Source organism: Phyllostomus discolor, chromosome 4, assembly GCF_004126475.2.
Source record: "Phyllostomus discolor isolate MPI-MPIP mPhyDis1 chromosome 4, mPhyDis1.pri.v3, whole genome shotgun sequence".
Classification (NCBI taxonomy): Eukaryota; Metazoa; Chordata; class Mammalia; order Chiroptera; family Phyllostomidae; genus Phyllostomus; species Phyllostomus discolor.
In genome coordinates, this window is record NC_040906.2 from 49,360,629 (window position 1) to 49,384,180 (window position 23,552).

Consider the following 23,552-nt stretch of genomic DNA (forward strand, 5'->3'; position numbering starts at 1 on the left):
CCTATAAAGTGGTAGTAATATCTAAAGGCTTAATCAGATTAATATCAGATAATTTTTTATCTGATAATTTTTATGTTGAGAGTACATGAAAGATGGTGTATATACATGCACTGTTAGGTACTATTTTTATTCCCCCTTTTGTAGTGTTAACTATCTTTGGTGATTGTTTCCCAGCTTTATTAATTCCTTAAGGGTTGCAGAATGGTAGTATTTGAAGTTTTTTATTCTTTCCTTGTTTATGGTCTGGAATATGTCTATAAAATAAATATTACTGTCAACTCTTTGATACTCTAAAAGTATTTTGTATAGGAAAGATACAGTAAGTGCTTTAGTTAATCTTCAAAAGAATCTATCACCTAGCATCCTTTAAAGGTGGCCAGAGTGGATTTTTTTGTTTTGTTTTGTTAAGGATTATTAACAACTCATGGATATAAAGTTCCTGTTGACCCCTGAACAACTGGGGTCTGAGGGGTGGTCATGGTTAGAAGCACCCACCCTGGCACAGTGAAAATCTGCCTCTAAATTGGACCTCTGAATATGCAGATGTCTAACTTTGGGTTCAAAATTGATTTATTACAATGTATTGTAGCTATTCTTATTGATGCTCAGACTGATCCACTTTGGCCAGTGAGCCTATTCACGTGAACTCCAGAGTGCTTTTGATAAGACTCTATGGCCTTTAATAGCTTCCTTATGTTACCTTGAGAAAATCGTTTGCGAGTCATCTTGTATATTTCTGGTCCTGGACCTGGAATTAGCCATGTCTCCAAGAAGTCCTGGTTATTTTTAGTGGACATAGTATTTACAGATCGTAGTCTGAATGTGAGTTCTCCTTTTAAAAGTTTTGTGCCCTATTATATGTGTTAATTAAAAAAAGATTTTATTTATTTATTTTTGGGGGGAAGATGGGAAGGAGAAAAGGAGAGGAACATTAACGTGTGGTTGCCTCTCATGCGCCCCCACCACTGGGGACCTGGCCCAGGCATCGAACTAACTGGGATCAAACTGGTGACCTTTTGGTTCACAGGCTGGCACTCTAATCCACAGAGCCCCACCTGCCAGGGCATAATTTTTAAAACATTTTTTATAGAGTTTATTGTAGCCAAATTGACAACTAATGCCAGGGAGCAAGATCTCAAATACCCCATTTTGAGTATGTGTTAATTTTTAAAATTGTGTTAAGCTTCAGTGTCTTTCTGGAAGTGGATGAACTATAACTTTATAAATGTACAGATTATCTTAAATTAAGTACTGTGACATTTATATTAACAGGGTTGAAATTGAAATCACTAGAAATTAGTGATTTCTTCTTGTCATTCCTGAGAGGTTGCCAATATAGATTTTACAACAGTCAGTATTATTCAGTGGGCTGTTAGCTGAGTCTGAATCTAGCCCAGTGGTTGTAAAACCAGACTGTACATCTGCATCACCTAAGATATTTTTAAAATATTGGGACCTACACCAGGTCTTGAAAGAGGTCTGGTAATGTATTTCCTTTACATTCTCAGCTGATTCTTTATAGGCAGGCATTTGAAAGCTACTGGTTTGACCAGTGGTGCTCTAAGCAACGAGTAATGATTTAAGTGCGTATTTTATCATGTTCCTACTTCTTTTTTATGTTTACTCTGAATGTGATTTAAGAGCAATACTTAAAGACCTATAGGCAGGTATAGGTTTTAAGTGTCTTGTTTCCAAAACATACTTCTCACCAGTAGTATTTAGATCAGCCCTGCTTGTTGCCTTTTGTTCATTACTCTTACAAGGTTCTTAGAGTTAAAAAAGGACTGGTTCTTTGGTTTAAAAGTTCAATAAGATGAGCTAACTATATTAAGTGTAAATTTCTCTTGATGAATGTAGGCTTAGATCTCATCTTAATAGACATTTTTACAGTAAAAAAATTTGGAAAATAGAATAATAATCATTCATAATCCCACTATCCTGACATAACCATTATACTTTTGAATATTCTTTTGTTATCAAACTTGGTCTATATGCAAATATTTTTACATTATCATGTCAAGCCAGAGTTAGCAAGCACCAGTCTCAAATTCTCTCATATGATCCTTAATTACTTTCTCAAGTCCTCAGCTGTAAAAAAATTATAATAATTTTTATTGTAAATTCTCATGTATTATAGTTCTATTTCTGGAGCAAGGAAAAGCCAGCTCAACAAAGCTTTAAATTTCATTTTGTTTTGGATTTTAATCTATGATTTTTGGCACTGTAATTATTTTTAAAAATGTGACTGGTGTTAATATGAGTTGGCATTCTTTGAGCATGTATTACCTGATAAGAATCTAATAATTAGAAAGTTATTGATCAACTTATTCATTATTGATAGATTTTAATATTTGTTATACCTTGGGAAAATTTCACAGTTTGACTTTCATAATTTATAATTTCATAATTCTAGACTTAACAGTAATCCTTATATACTAATAATTAAAAGGGAGTCTGAGCTATAGCCTCCCATTTTCTGTTGGACAATTAGCATCTCCTAGTCCCCAATTCAGAATGCTTGGGAAGTGATTGGCCTAACTAGGTCAAATAGATTTGTGGTGTGATATGGGACTAGCTATCATTTATAATAAAGATTCTTTGGGAAAATATTTTTCAAGTTCTAAAGCCTGAGATAGGGACATAACCTGATTATAAATCATGAGCTGCATTGTTGTAAATTTTATTCATTTTTGTTAGTAAAAATGTTTTCTTCCTCCCCACCTCCTGACTGGTTTATAATTTTCATGGATCTTATTTGAGCATTCAAATGAGAGTGAGATAAATTTTTCTCAGTGTTAGCCTAAGAACTGATTCAATTGTTTTTATCCATTTTAGGAAATCTACCTTCTTCAATGTATTAACCAATAGTCAGGCTTCAGCAGAAAACTTCCCATTCTGCACTATTGATCCAAATGAGAGCAGAGTACCTGTGCCAGATGAAAGGTTTGATTTTCTTTGCCAATACCACAAACCAGCAAGGTAAGAAAATCTTTATGCCACTGTTTATTTGGTGGTCCTGCATAAACTGAGTAAATATCTGTGAATAATATATTTAAAATCATGTAGAACATTTTGTTTCCTAAAATTAATGTAGCATTGTTTGGGGTTGCAAAGTGAAGTAGTGCATGGAGAAGGGTGAGGGATACATCTGGTTGTTAACATTGCAGTTATTTTTTTCCTGGAGAATATGAAGTAGAGGGAGTAATTAGTCTGTATTATATGATCTCATTTATGTAAAATTATACATGTATGTATGTATTCATAGGAAGATGTATGAAATGAAGATCACAAATTAATTGACAGTTATCCCTGGATAATAGAATTTTAATGTGATTTTACTTCATTTCTTAACTTCCTCTATATTTGAAATTTTTATAACAAACATGTATTGTTACTTAATTAGAAAAAATAAAATATACAGGTTTATTGTAGAAGGTTCAGGCAATATGGAAATGTATAAAGAGAGTAAAAATTACCTAGACTTCTATCTTGATATAATAAATACTTCGGAAGGACATTTTCCCACATTTTCCTTTGAATATGTGCACATGTACTTACAGAAATAGGGTACTTTTTACTTTGGGTATTATTAATATTTTTCTAGATTAAAAAGCACAAAGCAAATCAATTATTGTATGAATGTGCATTTTCTTTCCCTATTATTGAAAACTTAGTTTACTTTTAGTTTTTCACTATTTTGAATAAGTCCCAAATTTCTATCTCCAACCCTGAATTCTGCTGAACTTTAGACATGTATCTAACTGCCTTCTTGATATTGACACTTGGATGACTAAACGGGTGCCTCAGACTTGACATATCCAAAATGGACTGCTTGATTTCACTCTGTGTCACGTCTGTTCTTCCTCAAGACATTTGTACTGCACTGTTATTTTTCTGGTTGCTTAAGTCAGAACCCAAGATTTATCCTTGATTTTTCTTTTCTCCTCTCTCCTATATTCAGTCTATCAGCAGTTCCTATGAGTTCTAACTATAAAATATATACCAGATTCATTCACTTCTCCAACTTTTATCCACTAGTTTCAGCATCCATTGACTTTTAGTGTCCAGTGATTAATTATTACTATGATTATTGTCACATGGTGATTTTGTAATTACATCATTTCTTCATCTATTAGTTGGCATTCTACTATAAGGAAGTGCTTTCTTCATTTAGTCATTCATGTATTTATTCATATCGGCATTACTCAATTGGTTATAATCTATCAGTTACTGAGTGTAGCTGAAATTATATTCCTCAGATTAGTTCCTCAGGGTGACTTTGGGTCCCTTTAAAGACCTTTTTATTTTTTAATGGTTTCAAATTTATATAAAAGCTGCAAAATACCACATAGAATTCTTATATATCCTTTATGTAAATTTCTCCAAATCTTTGGGAATAAGTTAAAGTCTTGATGCCACACTGCACTTCAGATCTTTACTGTGTACTTACTAAATACAGACACTCTCCTACATAACCACAGTAAGCCCATCAAAATCAGGACATTAATATTGATCCCGCATTTCGATTTCTCCAGTTGTCCCAATAATGTGCTATTTGCCCAGTCCCTTTATGTGTAGCCAGTATCTTTTTTTTTAAACTATCCTCACCCAAAGACAAGCCCACTGCTTTTAGAGAGGGAAAGGGAGGGAGAGTGAGAGGTAGAGAAACACTGATGTGAGAGGAAAGCATTGATTGGTTCCCTCGCACATGCGTCTTGACCTGAGATCGAACCTGCAACCTAGGTTTGTGCTCTGACCAGGAATCGAACTCATGACCTTTCAGTTCATAGGACCACGCTTCAACCACACTGCCCACACTGGCCAGGGCTGTAGCCAATCTCTTGACCCTAATGGGTTGTCACCTTGGACCCTTTATTGGGTCCTGGCTATCGTTGTGCTGCCTTGTCTCTCCATTCTGTCTTTCTTTGCCATTGCCAGATTCTGTGGTCATGTGACATTGCTGAATTTTTTCAGAAACATAAAGAGAACAATATTAAAGCTTTTAAACTTCAAATTTGTTGAAATTTTAGGCAGTGAAGGAATTACATAATTTCTTAAAATTTCCCTTGCTTTATCTTTAGTAGTGAACATTGACTAAATAAATGCCTTTATGGATTTTGACCTCTGTGGTCAAGCAAATAAAAAATTGACAATAATTCAGTGTTTTAAAAAAATTTTTTAAAGATTTTATTTACTTATTTTTAGAGAGAGGGGAAGGGATGGAGAAGGAGAGGGAGAGAAACATCAGTGTGTGGTTGCCTCTCATGCTCCTCCCACTGGGGACCTGGCCTGCAACCCAGGCATGTGCCCTGGCTTGGAATCAAACCAGTGACCCTTTGGTTCACAGGCCGGCACTCAATCCACTGAGCCACATCAGCCAGGGCAGTATTTTTTTTTCTTGCTACCCAAAGCTTCTCTGCTACATTAGGAGTTTTTAGATTATTTTTGATGAAAGGAATATCCTATTCATCATTTCAGTCTCTTCTGTTTAAGAAAAACATAAATGTTTTTACTATTCTCTGTTCATTATACTATAGTGATTAAAAAGATTTTTTAACCTTACTGTTTTAGTCTCAAGAAAGTTTCATATGGTCTAAGAACATTATTTTGTTCATATAGTCATGAAATCATTGATACAGTCATGAACTATCCTTGAATTAGGGCTTAACTAGTTATTTTTTGAGATGTTGTGTTACTAGTTTAGACCTTAAATCAAGAATCAGAATTCAGAAACTCATTTTTATTGGCAAATAGAGTCTTACAGCTATAGATTGTCCTGTTTAGTTTCCTCATATAGGGAAACTGAAGCCCAGAAAGGTGAAATGATTTGCCCAAGTCAAGGACAACCAAGAGTAGAACCCAAGTCTTCTCATTTCAAATGCAGTGACTTTCCATTCATATCCCTGCTATTGTACTTCATTTGTGACATGTGAGTGTTTTTAGTTGTTAGAAATGATATTATTTAGGATGATGTCCTTATTGACTTACACATATTGAGTTAAAAAATTGGTTTACTGCCCTGATCAGGTGGTGCAGTTGGTTGGAGTGTCATCCCATACACCAAAGGTTGTGAGTTCTATTCCTGATCAGGCCGTGTGTTCAATCCCTGGTTGGGGTGTGTATGAGAGGCAACAGATCAATGTGTCTCTGTGTCTGTCTGTCTCTTTCTCTCTCTCTTTCCCCTTCCCCTGCCCTTTCTAAAATCAATAAACAAATCCTTGGGTGAGGATTAAGCTTTTTAAAAAAATTTGAAGTACTGAGGTAATAACAGATAGCATGGTGTTTAGTGTTGATTTAGGCAACTCAACTGTGTAGAGTTGGTTTCTTTTCCCTTTTCATTTGACTTTATCAGCTTGATGTAAGATTGTCTTTCTCCTCTGGTCACAGGATGTTTCTCACATCTTGGAATTGCATACTTTCTCATCCATGTTCAGAGTGAAGGAAAATGGGTATGCTTCTAGATGCTCTGTCAGAAGACTGATAAGCTTCTGTTTAAGAACCCTGCTAACCCCCTCTGGCAAACTTCTCTTTAAGTCTTTCTCAGCAAATGAGGCAAGGTGAAGGTTTTAGAATCACTTATCATGCCAAGGGGATGAGATTAAACTTGTATAGGCCTAAGATACCTGCCTCTCTTTTAGAGTTAGGGGTAGATCCAGCTTCTCCAAAGCACTGGAATACCCTGGTAAGGTATGGCTAACCAAAGGAAAATCAATATAGTTACCAAGAGAGGGAGGGGCACAGGATGCTGGGGAGCAACCACAATATCCAACAGAAAAAAACCTAACCCATTTTGTGTGTTTTCTGTAGATTTGCTGATAACAATTACCAAGTAATTTCTGCCTGTATATTTCTTTAGAACAATTATTTTAAAAGGATGCAAAAAAATTTAACTCAACCACCAACTCAACCACACAATAAACTCAAGATGGATAAAAGACTTAAATATAAGCTGTGACACCATAAAAGTCCTAGAGGAGAACATAGGCAGGAAAATCTCAGCTATTCCATGCACCAATATTTTCAGCAATATGTCCCCTAGAGCAAGGGACATAAAGCATAAACAAATGGGACTTCATCAAAATGAAAAGCTTCTGCATGGCTAAAAAAACATCAGCAAAGAGAAAAGGGAACCAACCATGTGGGAAAATATATTCGCCAATGACACCTCGGGCAAGAGTTTGATCTCAAAAATATATAAAGAACTCACACGACTGCACTCCAGGAAGACAAACAATCCAATTAAAAAATGGGCAAAAAAGATTTGAAAAGACACTTCTCCAAGGAGGACATACAGAGGGCCCAGAGACCCTCTGTATGTCTCTTTATCTCCACCAGACTTGGTTGTTTCTTTAGTTTCGTAGTTGTCAGACTGTTATTCAGCTCAATTTCTGATGGTTCTGATTGATGGTTGTTCTATCAGTTTAATTGTAACTTAGATGCCGTTGTGCAAGGCAGGGCAGCCGTGGTCACCTATGCTGCCATCTTGACCAGAAATCTCTTGTTTAGCTTTTATGTTGTACTTTATCTATCATGTGGTAAAAATGACAGTCTGAAAAATGAATACGCTTATAAATTGACAAAGAATACATACACGTGTATACCTTTTGTCATTCATCTTTGTCATATGATATTAAATTAGCTTTATTTACTCAAATAGTTTGATCTCCATTTCTATATGGCTGACTCATTTTCCTAACTTGGTTTCTAACTTGTGTTAACTGTGCTACTACTTTGGGCAGAGGTTTTTTGTATGTATGTCTAACTCTGTTGCTATTGTTTACAACTAGCTTATTACCATAATGATAATTGGGTCACACCATTACATGCAGTTTTTGGCTATATAATCTATATCAGGGGTGTCAAACTCATTTTCACCGGGGGCCACATCAGCCTCACAGTTGCCTTCAAATGGCCAAAATAATTTTAGGACTGTATAAATGTAACTACTTAACTGTTAAGAAGTTGAAATTACATTCAGCCCTTTGAAGGCAACCTCGAGGCTGATGCGGCCCCTGGTGAAAATGAGTTTGACATCCCTGATCTATATGGTGATTAAATGCAAACCCAGATATCCCGTGTTTGAATCTCAGTTTTCTCACTACTGGCTGAGTGATACTGTATGCAACTGGTTTCTTAATTCCTCGAAGGCTTAATTTCCTCATCTGTAAAGTAGGTTTAATAAATAATACCTACCAGAGAGAATTGTTTTGAACTTTGAAATGATAATGCATGCAGGGCATTTAGCTCAGCGCCTGGCACAAAGTATGTTGCCTTATTCTATGATGATTACCTTGCATTGTATCAGTATACTCTTTAAATATTCGCTGCTTTTGTGTGTGTGCATGGGCCAATAAAATAGGATAGTAAAATTAATGATGAGTTTTACTTTTTAGGGACAATAAAACCTGCTACTCTCCTTTATAACTTTTTCTTTTATTTTCCTAGATAAGAAAGTCCTAATGTATTAAAGATGATTTCTTACTCATTTATTTATTTATTTTGGTAGTTTTTGTGAAATCATTATTGAGAATCTTCTAAACATTGTTTCAGAAAAGAAGGAATTAATTTATATAAAATGTTAGGGAAATTTATTTGTTTAATAACTAGATTTGTAGGACTGTTTTATAATAAAACCATCTTTTGTTTTTTCAGCAAAATCCCTGCCTTTCTAAATGTAGTGGATATTGCTGGTCTTGTAAAAGGAGCTCACAATGGCCAAGGTCTGGGAAATGCCTTTTTATCGCATATTAGTGCCTGTGATGGAATCTTTCATCTAACACGTAAGTAGAGTTGTTTATTTAGCTGATTAATTTCATTATGACCAATTTTTATTTCCATTATTGCTCAAATAAAATTAGAAATGACTGATAATAGGAGATTTGCTTTGCTTCACAAGACAAATCATGGGTTCATTTGTTAATTGTGACATTAATGTTACTTAGTATAATCTCCATATGAGAGGGTTTATTTTATAGCATGTGTATGCTGTGTTGATACTATGTTCTAATTGAATTTTATTCTCTGTTCTGGATTGCATTGATTGAGAAGTTTCTATGTGGAAGTAATTTTGTTAATTCTATAGAAATTTTGAAATTTTCGTAACTTGTAGAACTCTTCTGCATTCTTATTTTTCCATGTGTTGAGAAAGCAGAATTGATAGAGGATGGGATTCCATTATTTCAGAGGAGTGGAGGGTGTCCAGGTGATTTATTGGATATGAAAAGATTAAAGAGAAACCATAATTCAGCTGATCTTTAATGGAGAGAGGGATATAAAGCAAAGAGAGCTCTGGCCAGTCTGACTCAGTTGGTTGCAGTGTGGTTCTATACACCAAAAGGCTAGGGGTTTGATTCCCAGTGAGGGCTGAAGCCTAGGTTACAGGATTGATCCCTGGTTGGGGCACGTATGGGAGGCAACCAATCGATGTTTCTCTCTCACATTGATGATTCTCTCTCTCTCCTTTCCTGTCTGAAATCAATAAACATATTTAAAAAAAATTAAAAATGAACTTCACTAACTTATTTTCTAAAAAAGCAAAGAGAGAAAACAAGTAGAACTATATGTTGGTTTGTGTCCTGTTAACTGCAAAAGTGAACTAAAAACATAGTAATTTTGTGAAAGACGAGAAAGGTTTAGGTGAAGGCTCAGGTTAAGACTGCACTTTATGGCAAAATTATGAGAAAATTGATTTGTTTAATCAAATTAAACAAATTAGAGGTAGGTGCCAGCTATGGTCTGGTTTAGTGTTTTTGTTTGTTACTGGTCCTCGACCACATACCCATAGCAATTAAAGATGAGCATCTAGAAAATTTTATGTCAGGTTGACTAATTTTTTTTGTCATTTGAATTTAATAAAATTGTACAAGTTTTTGGTATGTCTTTTAAAAAATTCATTTGCCTAGTAATTCATTTTTATTTTATTTTACAAAAAAGCCTGCCACAGACAGTTTGAGAAGCACTGATCTAGGTACCTTCACTTTGGGTAAAGGAATGGAAACGTCTTCTGAAAGGGTTTGTGGTGCAGGTGAAGAATAAGGTTATGGGTAGGGGTGGAGGTAGTAGAAATTCAGTTGTGTGAAGCAGCATTACCTAAAGCCTGTACATTGGCGAGAGCCTTTTATTTCTTGACAGTTTGGTTTTTTTAATTGGTTCTGGTTCTGAGAGCTGCAAAGCAAGGGTGGAATCAAGTGTGACACCTGGGTTTCTCTGCTGGGTAGTTGAATGAGTCTTCATGTCATTCACTGAGATGTTGAATATAGAAGGAGCAGCAAGTCTTGGGAGTGAGCTGATTAAGTTCAGTTTGGGACAGTTTTGGAATTTGGATACCTAGGACATTCATATAGGAGATGTAGGTTTGATATATCCTATTGATATATGAGGAAGTAGGATTGAGAGGGCAGGTGAGACAGGGGTATGTAGGAAAGAGAACAGAAGGTTTGGGTGTGAGAGTGCTTAAACTAGTAGGTGGAATAGAGCCTAACACAGGGCTTGAAAATAGGAGAGGATGGAAAAATGGAAGGCTTATGTATCTGATCACCTGCTCAGGTTTAAGAAAGATGCTGGGTGTAAATGGCAGAGTGCGGTTAGAGAGGTACACACGACTTAAATATTAGAGAGCAGGAGAAGTTTAGGGTGATGGTAAGATCCTGATAATAGCCTGAAACCATTAGTAAATGTAATAAATTCTTTGGTTTTATTGTCTTTTAATATTATCTTCATCTATGTTTTTTCTAAACCTTAGGGGAAAAAATGAATTTGGTTAGGATTATCCATACTTTATTATATTTTAGTCGGGCTAAAGGTATTGTTAGGAAAGGGAAAAAATCCAGTTAAAGTAGATACCACACTTTGTTGTAGTGACTAATTTCAGAAGTATTAAACTGTGAAAATATAGGATCTTGCAAAAGTAAGGCCTGCTTGGGTGTGGTTGGTAGGGTAATAATATGGGTGTAATAATTTATAGTGTTAATTTGAACATTTTACCTACCTTGCCATATAGTGTGCTTCAATGTGATATTGTTATGTTACAGAGTTACATGTTTATGATTTTGTAATAAAAAAGGGGTGTTGTTTGTGTCGGACCCTGTATATATATTAGAATTAATGAAATAATGTATGTATTATTGTATAACGCAAAGAACATAGAATGATATGCTTGTAACCAGAATTTAAAATAAACTTCATTGACTTAAAATCAGTAAAACAGAGTTGTAGGGCTCTGACCTGTGTGGCTCAACTGGTTGGCAGCTGTCCCATAAAGTGAGATATCACTGGCTCGATTCTCTGTCAGCACACATGCCTAGGTTGTGGTTCCATTCCCATTTGGGGCATGTCTGAGAGGCAACTGACTGATATTTCTCTGTTACATCGTTGTTTCTCTCCCTCTCTTTCTCCTTCCCTTCCCCTCTCTCTAAAAATAAATAAATAAAATCTTTAAAAAAATAAAAAAGACTTGTAGAGATTAAAAAGATAAAGTGATTGCTATAAAGTTATGAAAGTGGAAAATTCTTCAATTTGAAATTATGATATATTTTCATCTTCAGCAATTAGTTTATTAAATATGAGGGTGAAATAAGATTTTTATCTTTTATATTCCTTGTTTTAAAAAGGTTTTATTTATTTATTTTTAGAGAGGGGAAGGGAGGGAGAGAGAGAGGGAGGAAGAGAAACATCTGTGTGTGGTTGCCTCTCACGCACCCTCTACTGGGGACCTGGCCTTCAGCCCAGGCATGTGCCCTGACTGGGAATCGAACCAGCAACCCTTTGGTTCACAGGCTGGTGCTCAATCTACTGAGCCACACCAGCTGGGGATAACAGTCAGAGGTTTTGAGACTTCAGTTTCCCATGTTAGCACCTTGGGTTGTGAGGTCTGTCTCGCTCCCCAGTTGTTCCTCCCAGTTTATCTGCTGTTGAATGTGGAACTGCTCAGTGTACTAGCAGCCACCTTGCTGCATGTCCTCTGCTCTCCTACTGCCTGTTCCCACCCCTCCTACTAGTTTGGATGAATGTTTCTTTCACTCCTTGGTTGTTGGACTTCCATACAGTTCAACTTTCTGGCACTTCTGGTTATTTTTTGTTTTTAAATTGGTTGCTATCTTTCTTTTGGTTGTGTAAGGAGGCAAAGTGTATCTACCTACACCTCTGTCTTGGCTGGAAGCTCCTCTAGTCCCTGTACATGTAGTAATTTGTGATAACTGGTGTGATTTTGGAAAATGATTAATTTTTTTCTCTAGTATTTAATGGACCAATGTGACTTCTTTTTACCAATTTTTAGAGGCATTATAACTTCCTGTTGTTAGACTTTTAAAGCTTTGAACACGACAGGGCTATTGATTTCACTGAATCTTTAATTTTTGAAAGCTGTCTTTAGAAGTTTTGAAGTGTTTTTTTAACAAGAAGCTAAGGCATTTCTGTGTTATCCGAAGGACAACACCTTGGCATTTTCATTGCAGGTACTGTCAGCCTGTTTATAGATAAAACTAGATAATGTTTTTCAGTAGGTACTTAGAGATATGACCTGGTAAGAATTCTGCTTTCTGAGCTATGGGTCAATTTTATTAGCGATTTAGAAACCTAAGAGGTTAAGATTTACAAAACTGTTCATTATCAAGTATATAATCATATAAAGTTGTAGTAAACAAAATTTCACATACAATTTGATTATTTTCAGCTATGTGTGTGCATGCACATGTGTGTTTATGTGTGAGGGGTGTCTGGTGGGATGTGGGATATACTGCCCTGTTCTTCCTGAATTCTGTTCTCTAGTTGGCTTTTTAAAGTTAAATTTTCTGCCTGTGGATTTATTTTGAACTTTTTGTGTGAACTTAAGTTGTGTTTATTATTTTGCTATGCTGACTTCAAAAAGGAGTTTTAATTGTCTTACAATAAAAAAAGACAAAATAACAGCAAAATGACAAAGGCAAATTAATGAAGAGTAAGAATTAAAGGGAGTGGGGTAGATGGATGGTCAGGAACCTGAGTGCATGGTAAGACATAACTCATACCAAATAAAATATTAAAACTGAGAATAAATCTCACTACTAGCATCATGGCAGCCAAGGCAAAGAGAAAAAATTATGGGTTATCTGATTTCACATATATTCAATATACGTGTATATCAGAGGATATAGCCCTTCCTAGCTCTGAATTGAAACCTGCATTTTTTAAAAAAAATTTTTTTAAGATTTTATTTATTTATTTTTAGAGAGGGAAGGGAGGGAGAAAGAGAGAGAGAGAAACATCAATGTGCGGTTGCTGGGGGTCATGGCCTACAACCCAGGCATGTACCCTGATTGGGAATTGAACCTGCGATGCTTTGGTTTGCAGCCTGAGCTCAATCCACTGAGCTACGCCAGCCAGGTGAAACCTGCATTTTTGTAGGAGAGACCTGAGGCACATCTCAGTGTGTAGTGTTTTCTGTTAGTCTGCATAAAATGCAGTAATTTGGAAGCAATCTTTTACCTCTCTTATAACACTTAATAAAAACAGAGAGTATAGAGTTAGGTTATTTTTTATCCTGAAATATTTATCTTTTCTCAAGTATTTACCTATATGGTTTTACAGTAGTATAGATTTGAACTCCAATTTATACAAGGGATAAAATGTAGGGAATCTAGATGACTATAGACTTAGCAATTTTTTAATTGTTTTTTTTTTTTTTTTAGAGAGAGAAAGAGAGACAGAGAGAGAGACAGAGACATTGTTGTTCCACTTATTTGTGCATTCATTGATTGATTCTTGTATGTGCCCTGACTGGTGATTGAATGCACAACGTTGGTGTATCAGGACACTGCTTAACCAACTAGCTCCCCAACTAGGTTTTAAAGCTACTTTTTCTAGGTATGAACAGGTTTTGGAAGTTGTGGTGTCACCAAACCAAAGTTGGGGTTCAGTTGCCAGCTGTCACCAATAGGCAAATTCTGGAAGCAGATGTTGGTGAGAAATGACAGAGGTTTTATTCAAATGCTGCATTATCTCAGAGAATGGCAGATTTTTATCTCAAAGCCCATCTCCTACTGGAAACCCAGAAGAAAACCCAGCTGCCCTTAGTCAGACCATTTAAAGTACCATCCCTTGGGAACCACAGCTGGCCACTGGGTGGTCATCCAGTCAGCTCAGTTTTTCTCCTGGCCACTCTTAGGCCTCAGACCCTGTGTGGGGCCAACGATGCCATTGCCCATGGAGTTTCTAGGGCCAGGAGGTCCCCAAAACACACTGGCCAGTGTTTGTGAGGTAGGTAAAAGGACATCCCTTCCTTCCTTGGGGATTAGTTTTGGGTGTGGGAGGGGCCCAGGGGCCAGGTGCTTTCTCAAAATGTCCAAATTACTTCACAAACTTACATACACTCTAAGAGGGTCCATCCCCCCAACTAATTCCTTCTTTTCCCTAGGCTAGATTGACAGGTTTCTCCATCCTCGCACCTCCCCTTGTGGCAGTTCTGACCTCCAGGGCAATGTGCCTGACTTCACCCGATCCCACCCCCAGTCAGGTGCATGAAGCGGGTAAGACGGCTTTTGCCCCATCCATTAGTTTGCTAGTTCTGCTCTGTCCCCAGGAATAGGATGCTTTCCATGGGGTCAGGGTGCATGCGGAGCATTGGCAAGGCCCAGCTTGGTTACCTGGACACTGTAGTCTTGTCTGCTGCGTCTGGCAGTTAGTGATCTTCTCTGGTAGCTCTCCTGTTCCCTGAGGTTTGGCCAGGCTACGGGTATCAGTGGCACAGCAATAATGTTAGCATGCACCTGAGTTGTTAGCATTTTATTTTGTTTTCTAGAAGAAGAGGAATGATTATGAAACAACTGGTAAATGTTAGGTGCTATAGTAGAATCTTTCAAATATGTCATTCTATTTAATCTTAACAATCTGCAGGATTGGTGTTATCCCAGTTGTACAGATAAAGATGTTGAGAGAGAAAGGTTAAGTAGTTTTCCTAGGGTATAGCTAGTAAATTGGTTGTAGAGCCTGTCTTTCTTCTTTGAAGTTCTTTGTCTTTCCAGTCTTTCTACCACACTGCTTTTGTACATTTTTAGATCTGAATGTTTAGCATGTTTAAGATTCATGTGTGTGTATGCATGAGTGTGTGTGAGAGAGAGGGAGAGAGAATTAAAATGCTTGGTGTGCATTGTTTTTCAGAGAATACCTGCTCTGCACAATAGTGACCTATAGGCATATCAGGAGATGTTTCTGAAGAAACAGGTGCTATATAATGATTGTAAAAGAATTAGGATATAGTTTTTGTTCTTTTGTTGCCATCAACTATTTATTGAGGGCTTACTAAGTTCCAGGCTGTGTGCTAAGTGCTTTATGTGAGGAATTTTATTTAATTTTCAGAACAAGCCAGAAGTGGGTAGAGAGAGGTTAGGAAACTTGCCCAAGGTTACATGGCTGGTAGATGGTATAGTTAGCAGTAGTACTCCTTACGACAAGCCTGACTCCAAAACCTGTGTGGTCAGCCTTTGTGCCAGTGATGACCAACAAAAATTTAATGTGAGCCATAAATGTGAGCTAAGTATGTAACTCAAATGTTTCTGATAGCCACATTAAAAACAAAAGTAAAAAGAAGAGGTGAAATGAATTTTAGTAACATTTAATCTAACAAATACTATGGCAACATTTAGTCAATATGAAAAATTATTGATATATTTTTGCTAACAACTCTTTGAAATACGATGTGTAATTTATGCTTAGAGTAGATCCCCATTAGGACTAGCTGCCTTTCAAGTACTCTCAACCACATGTGGCTAAGTGGCTACAGTATTGGACAACTCAGCTCTACATTATACTCATAGGAAGAAATTTGAAGAAAATATGTCAAATTGTTGAAGGATTTTTTTAATGGAATTGAGGTGGAAGGAGAAACAGGTGACTTTTCTTTTTACATTAGACTGTTGGCTTTTTTAAAATGAATATGTAGTCTGATTTTTAAAGATTTTATTTATTTATTTTTTTAGAGAGGGAAGGGAGAGAGAGAGAGAGAGAAACATCAATGTGCGGTTGCTGGGGGTTATGGCCTGCAACCCAGGCATGTACCCTGGCTGGGAATCGAACCTGGGACACTTTGGTTCCCAGCCCGCGCTCAATCCACTGAGCTATGCCAGCCAGGGCTAGTAGTCTGATTTTTAAAACATGAGAAAATATCTAATTTAAATACCAGTGTAAGGTATGTAAATGACTCAAATAAAATTCTCAAGAGTTCTGTATTGAAACAATGGGGAGATGGCCTCGGCTTAGAATCTTGTGATTCAGCTGCCATCAGTGTCTATTTCTATCTCTGTAAAGTGTTTGATTTTTTAAGCTGTGATAATCAGGATGGTTCTGCCAGGATGACTTTGTGAAAGAGTTTATTCTCACATACAAGGGGGAACACAAAATAACCTGGAATTGTCTTCTGGAGGGCAGGTCCCTTGGCTTCCCCTGCTAGGTGAGTGTTCTAGGAACCCATTTGTATCAGTGTACCACAGAGACTGCTTAGGCTTCAGTGAAACTTTTTAAAATTTTTATGAGTTTATTTTTTAAGTTATATTTTATGATTATGCTATTATAGTTGTCTCAGTTTTTCCCCCTTTGGCCCCTCCACCAAGCACAGCCCTTTCACCCAGCACGGCCCCTCAGGGAATCCACACACCGTTGTTCATGTCTGTGGATCATGTGTGGAAGTTCTTTGGCTCCTCCATTTCCTGTACTGTACTTCACATCCCCATGGCTATTCTGTAACTACCTACTTGAACTTCTTAATCCCCTCACCTCTTCACTCATTACCCCATGCCCAACTCCCATCTGGCAACCATCAAAGTGTTCTCTGTATCTATGATTCTGTCTCTGTTCTTGTTTGCTTAGTTTGTTTGTTTGTTTTATATACAATTATTGACAGATATATATTTATTGCAATTTTATTGTTCATAGCTTTGATCTTATTTTTCTTAAGTCCCTTTAACATTCATAGAATAATGGTTTGGTGATGATGAGCTCCTTTTGTTTTTTCTTGTCTGGGAAGTTTTTTGTCTTCCCTTTGATTCTAAATGATAGGTTTGCTGGGTAGAGCAGTCTTGGCTGTAGGTCACTGCTTTTCATGACTTTGAATATTTCTTGCCATTCCCTTCTAGACTGCAAAGTTATTTTTTTGAGAAATCAGCTGACAGTCTTATGGGAACTCCCCTATAGGTAACTAACTGCTTTTCTCTTGCTGCTTTTAAGAGTCTCTCTTTATCTTTAACCTTTGGCATTTTAATTATGATGTGTTTCAGAGTGGGGCTATTTGCAGCCATCTTATTTGGCACTCTGTGCTTCCTGGACCTGCATGTCTATTTCCCTCACCAAATTAGAGAAGTGCTCTTTTATTACTTTTTTCAAACAGATTTCCAGTTTCTTGCTCTTTCCTTTCTCCTTCCTGCACACTGATGATGAGAATGTTGGAAAGCTTGAGTTTGTCTGAGAGGCTCCTTCCACTATCCTTTTTTTTTTATTATTTATTTTTTCTTGTTGTTCTGATTGGTTGTTTTTTCTTCCTTATGTTCCAAATCATTGATTTGATTCTCACCTTCATCCACACTACTGTGGTTTCCCTGTAAATTGTTCTTTATTTCAACTAGTGTATCCTTCATTTCTGTCTGGATTTGTTTTATGCTGTTGAGGTCCTCACTTAGTTCCCCAAGCATCCTTATAACCACAGTTTTGAACTCTGCATCTGATAGTTGGTTTATCTTCCTTTTGTTTAGTTCTTTTTTTGGAGTTTTGATCTGTTCTCTCATTTGGGCCATGTTTTTTTGTTTCTTCATTCTGTCAGCCTCCCTGTGTTTGTTCTGTGTATTAAGTAGAACTGCAATGACTCCCTGTCTTGGTAGCGTGGCCTAATGTAGGAGGTGTCTGTAGGGTCCTGTGGCACAGCATACCCTGTCACTCAAGCTGTGTACTTGATGTGCATCCTTCCTGTGGGCTGTGTAAACCCTCCTCTTGTAATTAAGTTTTTATTGCTGTTGGCAGGTCAATGGGAGGGATTTACACAGGCCTGCTAGCTGCAAGGACTGGCTGTGAGCACTGACCACCAACCTTATCCCTCTGTGGGGGATCAGCTGTGCAAGGGAAGGGTGGTAGTGCTCTGATGTGGTCCATAGCTGTCCACTGGCAGTGTAGGCTCTAGGATTTCCCAAGTGGTACAGCCGAAGTCAGCCCTTACCTGTGTTTTGCCTGGGGCCACCCAGCCTGAGCTATAAAGCAATCTAAGATGGCTGCTACTTGTGCTGGGCTTAGAGATTCTCAGGAGAAGCAGGCTGTGAATCTAGGCTGGCAGCTGCTAGTGCTGGGCCTCGAGTCTCCTAGCATGAGATATAGGCATTGGGGGCTCACTGAGGTACTGGCTGGCTATTGCTTGTCTGATAGGATTTTGGAAGTTGTGAAGCATGTACCAAGACCAGCCATTCAGATGGAAAAGCTGCTGTTAAAAGTCAGCTGTTGCTTGGGTGGGCTGGAAAGTTGTTTGGAATAGAGCCCCAGGGGATGTCCAGGGTAGGGCAAACAGTGTTAGCCATGTAGATGGGGTCTCAGTCATGGCTCCTGCCTGCTGGCTTTGTGGCTCTGTGGGGTGAGGGTTCAGAAAAGGGCAATGGCCTCTGCCTACCTTTCTGTCTGGAAGAAAGCTGTCCCCCATCTCCTGCCTTGATGCCAGACACTTCAGTGTCTCCCTATATGCACTGGTGCCTTTGAAGGTACTACCTGGGTGCTGGAGCTCAGAGGGAGTGAGTCTTAGTAAGTTTGTGTGTGGTTTCTTTAAGGAGAACTGCTTGGGACTCCTGAAGTTTCTTCTACCTACTTAATCTCCACTGGTTTGTGCAGCCAGAAATTATGGCGACTTAGCTTCTTGGCACTGGAACCCTGGGTTTGGGGGTATGGTGTGGGTCTGGGACTCCTCACTCCTGAGGTATCTGTTCTGAATTTTTATCCACCACAGGCAGATGTGGAGTCAGCATGTTTCATGTCTCTGCCCACTTACCAGTCTGGATGGAAGTGGTTTTTGTAATTAATGGAAGTTGTTAGACTTCCATTTAACTAGATTTCTAACAGTTCTGAGTGATGATTGTTCTATATATTGTAATTTTGATATTGTGCAAGAAGGCAAGCTATGTTTACCTATGCTGCCATCTTGACCAGAATTGTCAGAAGTCTTTTTTATAATAATTTATTTGAGCCAATCTGAGAGTGAATTTTTAAAAAAAACTCTTTCAGTATGTTTGCCCATTTTGTGATGGATGGTTTATGACCACAACAGCCCACACCGTGCTGAGTGTTCAGCAGTTTTTGACCAAAGAAATGGCATGAGCCCCACCTCATGCCCAACTTACTCTATTCACCCGATATTACCCCGAGCTACTTTGTTTTGTTTCCCCCAATGAAGAGTTCTCAACGGGAAACATTTTGCTGAAGTGGAAGAAGTGAAACAAAAAAACAGCAGAAGCACTAAAAGGCAACAAAATTGATGAGTTCAAAAACTGTTTTGAGCTGTGGAAAAAAGGTCTCGATAGGTGTATGGCATCAAATGGAGAGAACTTTGAAGGTGATTGAAGTCCAAACATGTAAGAATAAATACACAATTTTTTATAAATAAATTTATAAATTTATGGGGTTTCTTTTGGGTCCCCACTTGTACATAGTGGGTTCTGTTGTTAAGGAAGTTCTAGCCCCTGGCTGGTGTGGCTCAGTGGATTGAGTGCTGGCCTGTGAACCAAAGGGTCGCTGGTTCGATTCCCAGTCAAGGTATATGCCTGGGTTGCAGGCCAGGTCCCCAGTAAGGGGTGTAGAAGAGGCAAACACACACACCGATGTTTCTCTTCCTCTCTTTCCTCTTTCCTTCCCTGAAGAAAACTTCATGTTTTCAGACTGGGAACCCTTGCTCCCAGTTTCTAGAAGTAATGGTTTCTCTTCTTCCCCTTCCCCTTCCCCTTCCCCTTCCCTTCTTTTTAAATTAGAAAGAATATATGCTTATTTTTTCTTCCTGATTACATGGACAAGTTTAGTTGCTATTTGAATTTGCTTTTCAATCTTTATTTTCCTCCAAAAAAAAGTCTCCTTCAGTAAGCACAGTATTTCAGTTTTTGGAATAACTGTTAATAGTAGTTTGATTTTGATGTCATTTCTTTTTATTTTGAAAGATCTATCCAGTTTTATAATTCTTAAAAATACTTCTCTCTCTCCTGGAGCTCCCCAATATGATTTTAAGCTGTTCACTGATTTTGCTTATATCTTGGCCTTCACCCTTCTTAATTAAACTGGGCAGACAAGTTCTTACCAAGATATAACTAAGACAATCTACATAGAGAAGATGATTTGTGTGCAGCTGGTTAGAATTTTTTGGCCAGGACAATAAAAGACCTCATTCCTTCTCCTTTGTTATTAATGACAGATGTGTCTTCATTCTGTTTTATATTACTGTCCCCCTGTATCTGTTTGAGTTTATATATAAATTGTGTAGAGCTTTAACAGTAAGATTCCAGAGAGCTTCTTTAGTTTGTTGCCGTGTTTGCTAAAAAGAAATGAAGGTAGCACTGGTGGAAGAAATAGGTTTTAAGTTGCCTTTCTAGTTTATATGGAATTGTAGCCCTCAAGGCTCTACAACTTTATTGAAGTGCTAAATGAGAAGGTAAAAATACCTTCATTTAATTGCCACCCCCCTTAGGTTAAGTTGGGTGTTTATATGTTTTGTAAATCACCTTTAATTACCACAGACATAAATTACTATTTTCCAGAGCCCACCTCCCCCTCTCATAAGCCAGTCCTTTAAAAGTTTAAAATGAGTCACACATTTTTGCATAGACACAAATTGCCAATATAAAGCAGTCTTTGATTGTACCCTAAAATAACGGAGTTTTTTTCTTTGGGTCCTGTAATTTTCTTTTTCAGCAGTATTTATTAAATTAATCTAGTATTGGATTGCAGTAAACAATCGGACCAAAAAACATATGTTTTCTTTGTTTCTTCGATACAAATTCAATGGGTTAAGTAATTATGCAGTGGTTCTCATCTACATATACAATGCATTCTATTAACCAGCTCTGTTTACTGTGGAAAATGTTGCAGCAGTAGGAGACAGTTCCTTCTCTACTTTGCATTGTAATATTGTATGAACCTATTTAATCTACTAGCCATTTACAACTTAGTTGCTTGAACATATTCTCATATTCATAGTGGTCTTATATGTACTTTAGGTACATGAAGATTTCTCATTTTTTTTCTTGAATGTCTTTTCTGACATGTTTTAGAGGTCTCATTTCCTATCTTTGCTCGAAATAGCAACTATATGGACTCTTTTTAAAACTCTTCTCACTAATGGGTTGAAATTACTCAGGGATGTTAGGCCAACTTCTAAGGTCCTGGAGAATCTCTTGATCTTCAGGCATCATAGTTTTAAACTGTGTTCTTCTTAGTTGTCAAAACACTGTCATTATGTTAAGCTAAAAATGTAAGTATTGAGACTCATTTGGTTTTGAAAACCAGTGCACTCATTGTTATACTCAACTTGCATGAATGAAATCAGATGAGCACTTGTATTTTATTATAATTAGCCTTCAATTTCTTTGTAACTTGTCCTTTTGCAAATTCTACACTGACACCCTTAAACCACCCATTGTATCCCAGATACAGTTTTCATACATCAGTGACTTGTAATTTTGAGCTTATGGAGTGGTAGTATCACCTGCCAGCCCATGCATTTGAAGGAAAGGCAGGCAGGGCTTCATCTAAGGGCTACAAGCTGTGTAGCAGCACTGGTCCTTTAGAACTGTAAGTTTCCTCTTCTTTGCATTGGTGAAGTCCTGGTATCCCCTCAGAAATCCTGAACTGGCCCTCAGCCTTTAGTTTGCTCGTCCAGATCTGTGGTGTCCTCTTCCTGGTCCATCTTGTCCACTCCAAGTCTGCCTTTGCTGTCCTTGTTCCATCTGTGGGCTGGAAGGAGCGCTGCCTGGCTGGCCTGGACTTGGGTGACTCAGCTCTTGCCATAGGACTTAAACCCGTTATACCACCAGACCTTTAGGTATTTTGCACTTCACATAGGTAAGGAGTTGGCTCAGGGGAAGGTGGTTTTGTTCGCCTTCCCTGGAACATGAGATGAAAGGGACAACAATTGTTATCCACCTTCTCTTCTGGCCAGTTGTGAAGGTTTTCTCTCTTCTGTCAGGTTGTCAGATGGGTAGAACTGAAACTATGGATTGTACATTAATTAAGTGTCTGTCATGATGACATAACTGCTTGAGTTAAATCCAACCAGTAATTTATAGCTTTCTGAGAATGGTGTTCTTAATCATCCCCCTGCAACTAAATTTATTGTTCAAAGTTTAATAAAACATTAGTGGGAAAATGCAGGGATTACACATATTCCACCCATTTTCCTAACTTGTTTTTTTCTACCTTTGTATATATAGCTGAATTCTGATTTGTGTATTGTGGGTGACATGTTTGGAAAGAACTCTTAATTAAAATAATTTTGAGGACCAGCACCAACATGAGGGGCCCAAAGTGCTGGATGTCAGGCCTGGGACAGCACCATGTGGCAGCCACGGGGTCTCCTTAGAGCAGTCCCAGGCATCTATGCCTTGGGCCTAGCGCAGTTGGCCAGGGGAGGGAGGAAACCATCCTGCAAGTGTGAGCCAACCGGTAGACCCACTGGCATGCTGCGACTGGGAAAATGAAATGGACGAAGCAAGATGAAGGGCAGGTATGTCCCCTGTGCCACCAACGCCTGGCAGGATTGGAGCAGGAGATGAATGGGCATGTGGAGCATTTTGTTTCTAAGAGGGAAGGCTCCTGCATGTCTGAGGATGATACTGTGGACATTGAGCATGAGCATAGCAACTACTCTGGGGAGTATGAGTGGGTGGGGCAGAAGCAGATCACGTGCAGTGCTAAAGAATCTGGACAGTGATGCTGACTTGGATGTGGATAGGGATGACACTTTGTATTATTGGGAGCCACAATACATAGAGGCTTACGTCATCCTCTCCTCAGGTGAGGAGTCTGGTGAAGCCAAGGAGAGAGAGAGGCATTCTGGAAGCAGTCCTAAATGGTGGCCCTCCCAGCACACACATCACACACTGGCTCTAAACGGGCCAGTGATGAGATGCCATCTACTAGCAATGGGGAGAGCAACAAGCAGGACACCATGCAAAAGACCTGCAAGACTAGTGACATTGAGAAAATAACCGAAGATTCATCTGTGACCACATTTAAGGCCCTGAAGGCTCGGGTCAGGGAACTGGAACAGCAGCCATCTGGTGGGAACTGTTACAAATGTGCATGGACTCATGCTCATGACCCTAATGTCCATCCATTGTTGGCATGTGCACTGTGAGGAGTGCTGGCTGCGGAACCTGGGTCCCCAGAAGCTCTGCCCTCAGGTCAACACTATCACAGTGCTCGGAGACCTGTGGAGAACACTTGTGAGCTAGCCACCCCAGGCAGGCCTTGTCTCAGGAAGGCCTGCCTGCCTGCCTCTGTGATGTGACCCTATCCCTTGTACATACTTGCACATAGTTTCCCATGTACATACATGTGGGAGTACATGTGCATAC

General features: G+C 38.3%; 1 protein-coding gene and 1 pseudogene across 1 annotated transcript in view; both read left to right on the forward strand.

Annotated features, from left to right (window-relative positions):
- OLA1 (Obg like ATPase 1) overlaps positions 1–23,552 on the forward strand; it is a 160,468-nt gene that overhangs the window by 11,102 nt on the left and 125,814 nt on the right. The window contains 2 exon segments of the mRNA XM_028508819.2: positions 2,836–2,979; positions 8,653–8,780. Coding sequence (XP_028364620.1) covers positions 2,836–2,979; positions 8,653–8,780 — 272 coding nt within the window.
- Positions 14,167–23,550, forward strand: LOC114494017 (annotated as a pseudogene).